The 12,761-nt window shown below is 33.3% G+C and overlaps 1 protein-coding gene across 1 annotated transcript; it reads left to right on the forward strand.

Annotated features, from left to right (window-relative positions):
- The first annotated feature begins 8,537 nt into the window (after nucleotides 1-8,537).
- On the forward strand, nucleotides 8,538-12,586 carry LOC114272227 (putative inactive receptor kinase At4g23740). The gene is made up of 3 exons (XM_028213890.2): nucleotides 8,538-9,131; nucleotides 9,609-10,909; nucleotides 11,643-12,586. Exons 2-3 carry the CDS (start codon nucleotides 9,694-9,696, stop codon nucleotides 12,314-12,316), a joined length of 1,890 nt encoding a protein of 629 aa, XP_028069691.2. The 5' UTR covers nucleotides 8,538-9,131; nucleotides 9,609-9,693; the 3' UTR covers nucleotides 12,317-12,586.
- Nucleotides 12,587-12,761: the final 175 nt, after the last annotated feature.

A 12,761-nucleotide genomic window follows, 5' to 3' on the forward strand; every position in this document is an offset into this window, starting at 1 on the left:
ATTAAGGGAGTGTTTGGCAAAGGTTTTTTTTGACTTTTTGGATTAAAATTTATAAAATGACAAAATATACTAAAATAGTCAATATGACAAAATGTCACATCAAATCTATAATTATTCTATTTTTTCTCTAACAAGCATCACATCCAACTACAAAAATTAAATTAATTTGTACCAATTCATACAAACTTTAGCCTTCGTTTGAGATGTGGATTGGTTTTTAATTTTTTGACTTTTCGACTATTTGAGCCTAAGGTTAAAAAGTTTCATTTGGGATAGACTTTTTAAATTTTTTGATTTTCATGAGAAAAAAAAAATGATTATGGTTTAAATGTGACATTTTGTCTTATTGACTTTTTAGCATATTTTGTCTTTTTGTAACTATTTTAGCCCAAACAACCTATGCCAAACATAACCTTAAAATTTATAATTTGCCTTTACAATTGCTCCGCTATAATTAATGCATATATTTTTTTTAACATCCAATGAAATATCAAAGTAAAAATAAGTGTGAGAGATATTTAAGATATAAAATTTGTTACAAATTAATAGTTACATATATAAAAAAATATTATGCAAATTAGTGTTATATATTATGTAAATGTTTGATAATTGTTTAAGAGTATTCTTTAATCAACTAGCAAATTGAAACTGGCCAAACTACGGTTTGGTTATTTGTCAATCCGCTATTTAGGTTGGTTTCTAATTTTACTTTCAAACCACCTAAACCGCACTGCGCACCCCTACCTTCAACTTTGGTAGAATTAAATTTCAACTATCCAAAAGATCACTCTAAAAAAAAAAATACTCTAGAAGATCCTCGCCCAAAGGGACATGGGAGAAAAATGGCTTTTCCAGGCATTGTAAATCCTGGTAAAAGTCTCAAAAATGCTAGAAAATGTCTTCCTGGCATTTTTCTCGACGATTTTGACAAATCCCAACAAAAATAGTGTTGGGAATACTTTTGTCGTTCTATAAATCCCGAGATGTCGACGTTTCATTCCCAACGTTTGCAAAACTCTGGCAAGCAATCATTGTCAGCTAGCACTGACAAGATTTTTCCCAGCATTTACACAAAAATGCAGAGAATGTTGTTTCTTAAATAAAAAATAATAATTTATTTTTTAAATTGCACATTTTATGTTTCAATTAACAAACTTTCAATATAATAATCATATCCACATACAATATCAAATTGTTCATGTGGGGACATAATTTTGAGTTGTCCACGTGGCCTAGGTAGTTAGCCAAGGTGCCACGTAGGTGATTCTGATTGGTTGATGTAGTGGCCAGGGTTAGAAAACCCGACCCATTTTACTTTTGGTTGGGACACAGAGTTGTCCCGAGTGACTTGGACTTTTCTGGATAATTGAGCCTTTGGTACACCTCGGGTTGGCTGCTGGGCTACTGCCCAGGAGTTATGTTTTTGGTTGGTCATGCCCGCAATGTAGCTAAGAGGAGGTTGCACCTGCAAGGGGGCTGCAACCAAAAGTGAGCTTCAGGTCAATCGGCCTGGGTAGGAATGCGTTGGCCGCGATGGGCCGCGGTCAGTGTGGTCGCGGCGGTGGTGTAGGTGGTTGTGCCCATAACCAGTTGTTTTGAGTGATCGCGTCCGTGATAATGCAGCTATATAAACAGTTAGTGCGTGAAAAATATCACTTTTTCAGATCTTTTCTCTCTCTTTTCTCCCTCTCACTATTTTCAACCCTTTAAGCTTTCAAGTTTGGGTTTCATCTATTTTTAGTCATTTTATACCCCTAGTTCCATATACCAAAGTATTGAGCTCAGCGAGGGTTTCCATTTAATCTGAGCGGATTGTCTTTTCGTCACTGGCGGTTTTTCCGGCTTGTCTCATCTTTGCTTCAAGTGGTAGGGTCTATTTCTTAAACTCGATGTGAGTTCGGTAGTGTATTTTTAGTGTATTTTGATATATAGATTTTGGTTGTGTTGGGTTGATTTTGAAATTTATGATTTGTGGGTTGGGTTTGTTCCAACTAGGGTTGTTTAGTTATTATTTTGTTATTAGATTTATTTTCGATATATAAAATTGTATATGGATTTCTAAAAGTGCAAAAGCTCCAATTTGTGAAAAACCTTAAATGATATTGTTTTGGGAAGTTGGTTGGACTTTCAAAAAATGATTTGGTTGGAAAGAAAGTGTTGTGAGATGTTGGAAAACAATGAGTATTATTACTCTTTTGGAAATCTTGGGTTGTTGGGAAATATATATATGTTTTAAGAAATGTGGTTTCAAAATTATTGGATTGTACATTCATATTGTTTTCTTTTAATTATTGCATTACAGATAATTGTTTTGGCTATCGGTGGAGGATAGCATTGTTGGATGTTAGAAGTTGCTTGTGGATTAGGTGATCAGACGTTTATAAAATCATACATATCATGTTGCATGTCATGGATTTTGTGACTCAAAACTGTATGCTTTGGAGAGATTGCTTGGAAATTCTCATATTATATTTTGAAAACATTTGTATCGCTTTGAAAATATTATTTTGGAACACATGTATCGTGCTTTTGAAAAGGGTAAATAAGGTGGTAAAGTTGTAAAGGGATATTAGACCAGAATTAAGTTAGTTTGTGTGTCCATGGTGCAAGACCTAATACCCACGTGGTAGGTACCGATTCTTTTCGAATCATCCCAGTAAAATGGCATAGTGACTTGTATAGTTACTATTATAAACACTAGCTTTGGGGATTTACTCATTTTATTTATTATCGTTTTAATTTAAAAAGGATGTTTTGGAAAATGTTTAGTAGTGTATTTGCTTTTGTTCAACAATATATTCACTTTTGGTTTATGGACATATTTGCTAGTTGGTATTGTGATGTATGGAAATGTTTTTGAAAAGTGGTTAAACCACATAAAGGTTTTGATAACGGAAAACGTTTTGAACAAACATAAGTTTTTGATGAACAAAGAGAAATGTTTTGTTAAGCAAGCACGTGGATTTTGAAAATCATTTGAGCATACTGTATATATGTATAGCATCATGATCATTTATGCTAGTGAAGCATATTTAGTTTTTGAAATAATCTTTACTAGGCTTTATATATACTCACCCTACATGGCAGAAAACGTTTTTCAAGTGTGTTTCGTGTACGAACATAGAATGAAATAATGGATGTGTTGGAGCTGAGTATGAGTGCTCCCATATCTGTAGGCCTTGGGCCATTTGTTTATTTAATAGGCCGAGTGCCATTTGTGTAAGGGTTACACCCTTTGTATATAATGTAAGCCTTCGGGCATTTCAATTTTATGTATTACATCATTGTGTATTTTATATAAAGAGCATTCATACCACTTAGATGTTGAAGGTAAGGTGTATGAAACCGGATGAATTCATGTATTTTTGACTTTATAATAGTCATTTGCACGAGAAATGTTGGTTTGTTCTATCTTATTGTCGTCTTTTGTTTATCAGTTATGGATATACTTATGTGGGCCTGACCTTATAAATTCGGGGCGTGACAGCCAAGGTGTGGTTAGACCACATCTGAATTTGAGATGTTCGGATAAGGGACTAGAGTTCTAGATGATGACAGACTCTCTGCTTATATAGGTTAGGGCTCTTGAAAGAGTTAATCCTATTCCAAATTGGAGGAGTCTTTGATAAGTGATATCCTAGAAATGTTAAGAGTTCTATGAGGTAAGACTTTTAAGGAAAGAGGACACTAATGATTATAAAAGGCAAGCACCCATGTGGGTCTAAGATACGCTTTACTTGAGAGTTATTTCTTTACTTAGGGTGAGGTATTTGGGTGATTGTTTAACTTGCTTGATAGTCAGAGTTCTCCTAGGTGGACGAGCCACCGGTCTTGTTGTTTTCTGTGTGTAGGTGTTAGACTTCTCTATTTTTGCACGTGCTCTACGGCTTAGTTCCCAGACTCTTGGGAAAGAGATCCAATTTGGTTATGAGGTCAAAATTCAACATCCACAATTTGGTGCCATCTGTGATCGTATAAGATCAATGTGTTGGCGACGATGAATCATGATCTCAGTTGGAAAAGCACCCTCCAACATGTTGTACAATCGACATGTTGGGAGATCGGACATTGTAGGTCCCATCACCTTAGTATGACCGAGGTAATAGGACCTAGAGACAGTTGTGGAGACAATTTTGAGTAATCCACGTGGTCTAGGTGATTAGCCGACGTGCCATATAGGTGATTCTAATTGTCAAAGGTGTGGTTAGACCACATCTGAATCCTAGATTTTCGGATGAGGAACTAGAGTCTTAGATGATGATAGATTCTCTATTTGGATAGGTTAGGACTCTTGAGAGAGTTAATCCTATTCTAAATTGGAGAAGTCTTTGATAAGTGATATCCTAGAAGGGATAAGAGTCCTATGAGGTGAGACTTTTAAGGAAGTAAGGCACTGATGATTATAAAAGATAGACACCCTGTGGGTCTAAGGTACACTTTATTTGAGAGTTATTTGCTTACTTGAGCCGAGATATTTGGAAAATTGTTTGACTGACTTAATCGTCAGAGTGTCCCTGGATGGACGAGCCACGGTCTTTTTTATTTTCTGTGCAAATGTTGGACTACTCTATTCTTGAACATGCTCTACGACTTTATTCTCAGGATGTCGGGAACAAATTTGATTTGATTATAAGGTCAAAATTCAACACCCAAAGTTTATAATTAAAAAGCATACCATTAAAAAAAATCACTCCCACTACCTATAAACACCATTCATAACAATTAACCTCAACTAATCATTCATAACAAATTATACAATCATTCATAATGCCTAAAAATATAAAAAAAATCATCCATAATAATTAACTTCAACCAATCATTCATAACAAATTTTACAATCATCCATATACATTGCCAAAAAATATAAACCAAGAAAGGATTATACAATCATCCATATACATTCCAGAAAATATAAACAAAGACACGATGTCAACTAGGTCGTTATTGTTACATTCAACCCGATAACAAACCAACAAACTTGATGCAAATAGTTAGCAACGTTTGCACAAACAAAACCCATCCCATCCGTGTACAGATGGCATTCTCTTCAAGTCCCAAAGTAAAGAAATTAAATCACTCAAATTAAAATTACAGAGACAAAATGAAATTTGAATCAAATTATAAAGATTAAAATAAAAATAAAAAAAATCATAATTTAGCCTTGTTTGTATGAAATCTATATAAAATAAATAGAAAAATTCAGTTGTTATAATGCCGCAAGTAATAAATAGTAAATAACTTTATATTAGGAAAGGCATTTCGTGTCAACTCTACATTTTAAGGGTTCGTTTGGGATGTAGGTTGACTTTTGACCTTTTTGATTTTTTTGACTATTTTAACCTAAGGCTAAAAAGTCTCGTTTAAGATAGTTTTTTTGACTTTTTTAAATTTTGAAAAAAAAAATTATGATTTAAATATGATATTTTATTTTATTATATAAAAAATTTATTTTATTTTTTTATGATTAAAATAGTTAAAAATTCAAAAACTTTAGCATGCCAAACGAACGCTGAGAGTGTAAAATGAATCAAGCCTCTCTGCCAGTGGAATTAAACAAAGGGGTGATATAATTAATTGGGATGTGTTCTGTTGACAAATCAAGTTTTTGTTGGAGCTGACTACCCTCCCTGGCTGCTTCTAAGTACTAATTAAAAAGTAAAAATCTAAGAATACATAGATTAGTGAGAGAATTGGGCACAATTGATTTGTTTGGTACAATTTATGGTAAGTTAAAATTTAAAAATAAAAAGGTAGAAATTAATTTATTTCTTTTTTTAACGTAGATAATTTTTTTTTATTTAACTTATTTTTATCTAGTAAGTTGTAAGAAAAAAAATTTACCAAACAATTTGATATAGACTCTTAAAATAAATATAACAAAAATTATAAAAAAACTCAAATAAATTACACCAAATAATCCCAATGTATATGGGTAGTAAACTACCCATAGATCCTAGTAGTTGAACTTAGGTGGTATTTGTTTCGAAGGATTCAGGCATGAGATAGGATTAATAGTCCATCCAGACTAAGAGTAACTTCAACCATACTCTCTACTTTTCACTAGTTATAATACAAAAAAAAGTACACTATTTATTTTACCTAATCACTTTAGCTATTGTGTTCTCCAACCACGCTCTTTATTTTAGCTAATCATTTAAAATAACTTAATTAATTTTTAAAATAAAAAAATACTAATTGTTGATATTCTACTAATATAAATTTGCAATAATAATAAATTTGCCCATACAAACATACAAAACTTGTAGAATGAGGGAAAAAAAAATACAAAATACAAAATAAGTTATTCCGTAATTCATCAAACAGAATTGAAAGAACATATAAAATTGCTACATACACACAAAAACACACACACACACACACACACACACACATATATATATATATATATATAAAATATAAAATCCCAAATCTAAGACATAAATATACAAAAATCTAAAATATATACATACATAATTGTTTGGAGAGTCTCTGGGACTCTTCAATTGTAGCCACAAAAAAAATAGGATGATAAAATAGATAGCCCAATAGCTAGCCCATTGAAGCTCAAAATTAGACTTACATTGGCTAAAATACCTAACAAGCCTTGTTTAACTATCCCCTTGGAGTTTGTTGTTTAATTCAAATTTTTTGCACCGAACTATGAATCTCACATCTATGGGATTGTTCTATCCCATGGGGGGTGGGACACAATCCATAGGATAACTCATTCTATGGGATTATGTAGTGAAATTATATTTTTGACCATCTATTATTTAATTATTTTTTAAAAATAAAATTTATTTATTAAATTATTTATACTTAATAAATTTTATTATTTAAATTATTTATACTTTATTAAATTATTTATTTTAATAATCATATAGTATTAATCATACTCACTAACGTAAAATAAAATTTAAAAATCTTAACTACAAATTAAAATAAATTTATGTAATTTTTATTAATATTCTATTTATTTAATTTTTTTAAAAGTTCTAATAAATAAATTAAATAAAATTTATAATTCAAATTTAATATTCCTATTATTTAGTAATTAATTCAAAAGGACAAAATAGTCTTTTGAGCTTTTATCCTTCTCCATAATATTTCAAACAAATATTAAATTCAATAACATAGTCTAATCTAGACATTTAATCTCATGACTAAACAAACATAGGATACACATCTAGTCCAACCACATAATTCGGGGATAATATATCCCATGACTAACAGTATGGTGTATTACAATTTCCCTTTATCCAGTCCGTCCAAACAAACATGCCCTAATAAAATCATCGCTAAATTTATTTATTTTTTTGTGATGATTTTTTATATACATCGCTAAAAATTAACAGTTAGTGACTTTTTTTTGTCACGATTTTCATAAATTGTAGCTTAAACTTATCATTAGTTATTTTTTGTGATAAAATTTTTAAATTATTGTTGAAAATTAACAATTAGTGACATTTTTTAATAATATTTGATGAAAAATGTCACAAATTCTCATAGAACTTATTGAATAATAAGTTCACTTAATAAAACTTACATGTAAGTTCCCAAAAATATTTTTTCAAACTAAAGCCCATCAATATTTTTTATAAAATTATATCTATTCATTTTATTTTATATTCATTATGTATTTGATTTAGGTGTTAACTGATTAAAAAAATAAATTAAAAATTATGAAAGAGTTGGGTGGAAGGACCTGAAAATTAAAACAATAAATTTAGATACCCATAACAAATTACACAATATAATATTCAGGACACCGATTTGAAGATCGGTCGGGCTGGTATATCTTTAGGAGAACTTTACAATCTACTTTAGTTACTTAATTTTTTTTAATTATGGCAATTTTTTTTTCTAAGTTATGAAATTATTTTTAAATGTTTGGTTATTCCTCTTGTAGTGTTGATTTTTTTTTTTTTTTTTTTGAAATTATAACTCAAAAAGTATGGGATTATACTATTTTTTTATATATTTTTTTAATAATAATTATAGGTGCGTATAATACACATCATTTTAGAAGTATGTACGAAAGGTGTACCATAACCTTTCTCATATCTTTAACCTTATGGTGTGTTTGGTTGGAGGATTTGGGGAGGGATTTGGAAAGGAAAAGGGAAAAGGTGTGTGAAATTATGTGAAATTTAGGTATGTTTTATTCATATTTTACCTACCTTTTCCATTTCTCTTTCCAAATCCCTCTTCAAATCCCTCAACCAAACACAACATTATTGTAATTAAAAAAAATCAACTTATAAAGAAGTTTCCTACTCTGGAAAGGGTAAAAAAAAATCAATTTATTAATTTATTGACTTATTTTAATCCTATCATGTCTATTTTTATACAATTTTTTCATAATAAGGAAAAAGAATCACCAAATTTTAAAAGCCGAACAATTGATACAATCATTATCAATTCTAATTATTACTCTTATCAATCACGATTGACACTTCATTCTCAAATAAACGGCTAAACAATTGACATGCATAAATCCAAATGAGTCGAGCGAATCAAAATTAGATAAATATAGCATTACTCAAGAAGAAAACTTCACACTTGGCAAATTAACTCTAAAAACTCCTTAGTTAGGCCATCCACAGCTGTCCTTCTTCTCTCTGTCTCTTACTTTGAATTCTGTTAAAAGGGAGGGTGTAGCAAGAAGTAATAATGTACTAGTAGTTCCGCTTTGTCTGCACTCTGCACATGCGGTCCCTTCCCCTTCTCGCTCCCCACAACCCAACTCAACAACTCTATTAACAACACCACCTCTCTCTCTCTCTCTCTCTCTCTCTCTCTCTCTCATTTCTCAAAACACTTTCAATCATTGTTATTATCTAATTTCTGCTTCCTCAAGCAAAAACAGTTGACACAACCCTCTTCCTCATTATCATCATCATCATCCCCACCATCAACCTCTCTCTCTCTCTCTCTCTCTCTTAAGTGTTTCTGAATTCAGAAGCTTGTAATGTACCTGTCGTTTTGTTGAATTTTCAGGACCTGCCCTTTTTGTTGCCATTCATTGCGAATTATGTGAATTCGTCGGTGCCTTGTGAGTGAGAGAAAGAGAGCGCTCATAAGTTCGGGACGGAGAAGAGTTGTTTTCCATGCGATCTGTGTAAATTAATGTGAGTTCAATCTTTTACTTGTCCAACTTTTAGTTTTTATTTCATTAGGCTCTGTTTGGTATCTGAGAAAAGGTAGGTAAGAGGGAAAACAGATTCAGACTTTGAATCTTAGTTATTTTCCTGTTTACGACCTCTCATACAACACCTATATCTGATTTACATCACATATTGTAAATATATATATATATATATATATAGTGCCAAATTTTCTTTTCATTTCCTTCCGTTTCTCACAAGCCAAACAGAGGATAGAAAGACACAAGTCAGTAAAAGACGGTGGAAATTAAACTCCCATTTCTATTTTCTTATATATATGTTTACTTTTGACCAAAACGGTTGAATTAAATATAATCTTCATGCAAAAAATTCCAGAAATGGCTATATTGTGAATGAGAAGCGTATCTATGATAAGTTTATACAGGTTGTAAGCATTTCATTTTTTAGAGTCTAATTCTAATTTTGATTTTTCTTGATTAGATGAGAAAGAGCTTGCAAAAACATTCAGTCCATTAAGGGGACTCTCTGTGTGTGAGCTCTACGATTATTGACAGAGTGAACAGATATGGGTATCAAGTTCATTTTCTCAGCAATTTTCTTGCTAGGAACTATTTTCCTGCTGGTGAATTCTGAGCCGATTGAAGATAAACAAGCCTTGCTTAATTTCATACACAACATTTCTTACTTACACCCTCTCAACTGGGATGAGAATTCTTCAGTCTGTGTTAACTGGACTGGAGTGACATGCAATCACGATGAATCAAGGGTTATAGCTATTCGATTGCCTGGATTCGGCTTTCATGGTCCAATTCCCCCCAACACTATTAGCAGATTACCAGAACTTCAGATCTTGAGTCTAAGATCCAACGGGATATCAGGTCCTTTCCCTTCTGATTTTTCCGAACTTGGAAACTTGACTGGCCTCTATCTTCAATTCAATAATTTCTTTGGCCCTTTGCCTTCGGATTTCTCGGCTTGGAAAAGTCTCTCAATCATCAATTTATCCAACAATGGTTTCACTGGTAGTATCCCTTCTTCAATTGCAAATTTAACTCACCTCACAGCTCTAAATCTTGCTAACAACTCGCTTTCTGGTGAACTCCCCGACTTGAATCTCCCTAGCCTGCAAGTGGTCGATCTATCCAACAATAATCTCACCGGTACTGTACCTCGATCTCTTCAAAGATTTCCAAGTTGGGCATTCTTAGGTAGCAATCTTTCTGCTGGAAATTCATCCCCTCCTGTACTTCCACCCAATGCTCAACCATCAAAGAAATCAACAAAACTTAGTGAACCTGCAATACTGGGAATCATAATTGGCGGTTGCGCTCTGGGATTTGTGGTACTTGCTTTCCTGATGATTGTCTGCCGCTCAAAGAAAGATAGTGAAAAAGGGGTCTCAGCCAAATCACAGAAGAAAGAAGTGTCTGCAAAGAAAGCAATTTCCGGGAGTCGAGATGGGAATGGAAAGCTTGTATTCTTTGAGGGCTGTAGTCTTGCGTTTGACCTGGAAGATTTGTTGAGGGCTTCTGCTGAGGTGCTTGGGAAGGGGACATTTGGGATAGCCTATAAGGCTGCATTGGAAGATACAATGACGTTAGTGGTGAAGAGGTTGAAGGAAGGGAGCATAGCAAAGAGAGATTTTGAGCAGCAGATGGAAGTTGTTGGAAGTATTAGGCATGAAAATATCGCTGCGTTAAGAGCCTATTACTATTCCAAGGATGAAAAGCTAATGGTGTATGACTACTATAGTCAAGGGAGCGTGTCTGCACTGTTACACGGTATGTTAAACAATTTTCATTCTTCTTGTTTTATAGCCTCACTTTCATGAATTCAATTCATTCACACTACAGAAGCAGGAACATAGTCCTTGGTGATTTTAATATAAATTGTTACTCTAAGTGCTTTCCTGGATTCCCAAAAAATTGAGATGCAGGGTTAGGCTTTTTCTGATCTTCTTGTATGTTTTAGATTATCTAACTTCCCTATGGGTATGAATTATATTGTCTGTACTTGGGCTAATCTGATTGGTCTCTCTATATGTATCATCACTCTCCTAGAAAATAAAAGTACTGGCTCATGGCACAGTTTGTTTGAACAAGATCTTCTGTCATTATTCGATTTCCATCATTCCTTGTGTCTCTGATCCTTGGAGTCATGAAATGCACCATGATTTATGAGATATCATTGATGTGTTAATTTAAAAGAGTAGCTAGTATAAAGATTGCTGAAATAGAGGGTGCATGTAAGCTACTTCAAATTGATTGTGCAACTTCATTTATTGATATTAAATTAAGATGTATCTTACGAAACCCAGACTTTGATTGACAAATGTTATAAGTTACATGGATTTAGGTTCTTTTTGTGCTTGTGCGTGTGTGCATTTTTTCAGCTTAGATATTCATGCATAAGAAGTGAGATGCAATTCAGCCTAAATTAGATTTTAGCCCAAGTATATTAGAATAATTTCTGTTATAGAGCCAGCCATGTTCTAATGTACCCTAAAAATTGCAGCTAAAAGAGGTGAAGACCGGACTCCTCTTGATTGGGAAACCCGACTAAAGATTGCAATTGGTGCAGCAAGAGGCATTGCTCATATCCACACACAAAATGGTGGGAAGCTTGTTCATGGAAACATAAAAGCTTCAAACATATTCCTGAATTCCCAACATTACGGTTGCTTGTCTGATCTTGGTTTGGCGACATTGATGAGCCCAATGACCCCAACAGTCATGAGAACTGCAGGGTACAAAGCCCCTGAAGTAACAGACACCCGCAAAGTATCCCATGCATCTGATATCTACAGTTTTGGAGTCTTGCTGCTCGAACTTCTCACTGGAAAGTCTCCTATCCACGCCACAGGGGGCGATGAGGTTGTGCACTTGGTAAGATGGGTTAATTCTGTGGTTAGAGAAGAGTGGACCGCTGAAGTATTTGATTTAGAGCTTTTGAAGTATCCAAATATAGAGGAAGAGATGGTGGAAATGTTGCAAATAGGGCTGGCTTGTGCTGCTAGGATGCCAGAGCAGCGACCCAAAATGCCAGATATACTGAGAAGGGTTGAGGAAATCCGACGGGTCAATACTGGGAACCGACCATCCTTTGAAACTAGATCAGAAGGTTCAACACCAACACCGATACTGACACCACCAGTGGCTGAAATAGGACCGTCTTCTGTTCCACAGTGAGATTCGGGTTGTTGGAAATTAGTTGTGATATAATTTTTTTGGAGATCATTGATTCGCACATGGTTTGGATTACTTTAGTCCTTTAAATCTTGCTTTTCTTTGACTATTGGTGCCTCATATTAGTTTACCTACATGATCCAGCTATTGTCAAAGTTAGGTTGGTATTTTATATTAATTTTTTCAGGGCAGTGTCATTATGTATGTTATTTTAAATAGACATATGCAGAACAATGTAATCAACTTAATTGAAGTCAACATGTTTGTTAAAGTGACTTGTACCAGCATTTTGGTTTACTTTATGATAAGCTTGTAGATCATTAGTCCAAGATGATGTTGATGGCTCTCAACAATATTTGCGTTCACTTCTAAGATTCTACTTTTCTTTTTATTTTATTGGCGTGAGTGCACGAACCACTTGGTTATCTCTACAACCAAGCAAATACAA

This window comes from Camellia sinensis, chromosome 1, assembly GCF_055761805.1.
Source record: "Camellia sinensis isolate YWXY chromosome 1, ASM5576180v1, whole genome shotgun sequence".
Classification (NCBI taxonomy): domain Eukaryota; kingdom Viridiplantae; phylum Streptophyta; class Magnoliopsida; order Ericales; family Theaceae; genus Camellia; species Camellia sinensis.

Coding starts and splice junctions, on each gene's coding strand:
- LOC114272227 (XM_028213890.2), top strand. CDS start 9,694: ATGGGTATCAAGTTCATTTTCTCAGCAATTTTCTTGCTAGGAACTATT. Junction 10,910..11,642: donor CGTGTCTGCACTGTTACACG/GTATGTTAAACA, acceptor TAAAAATTGCAG/CTAAAAGAGGTGAAGACCGG.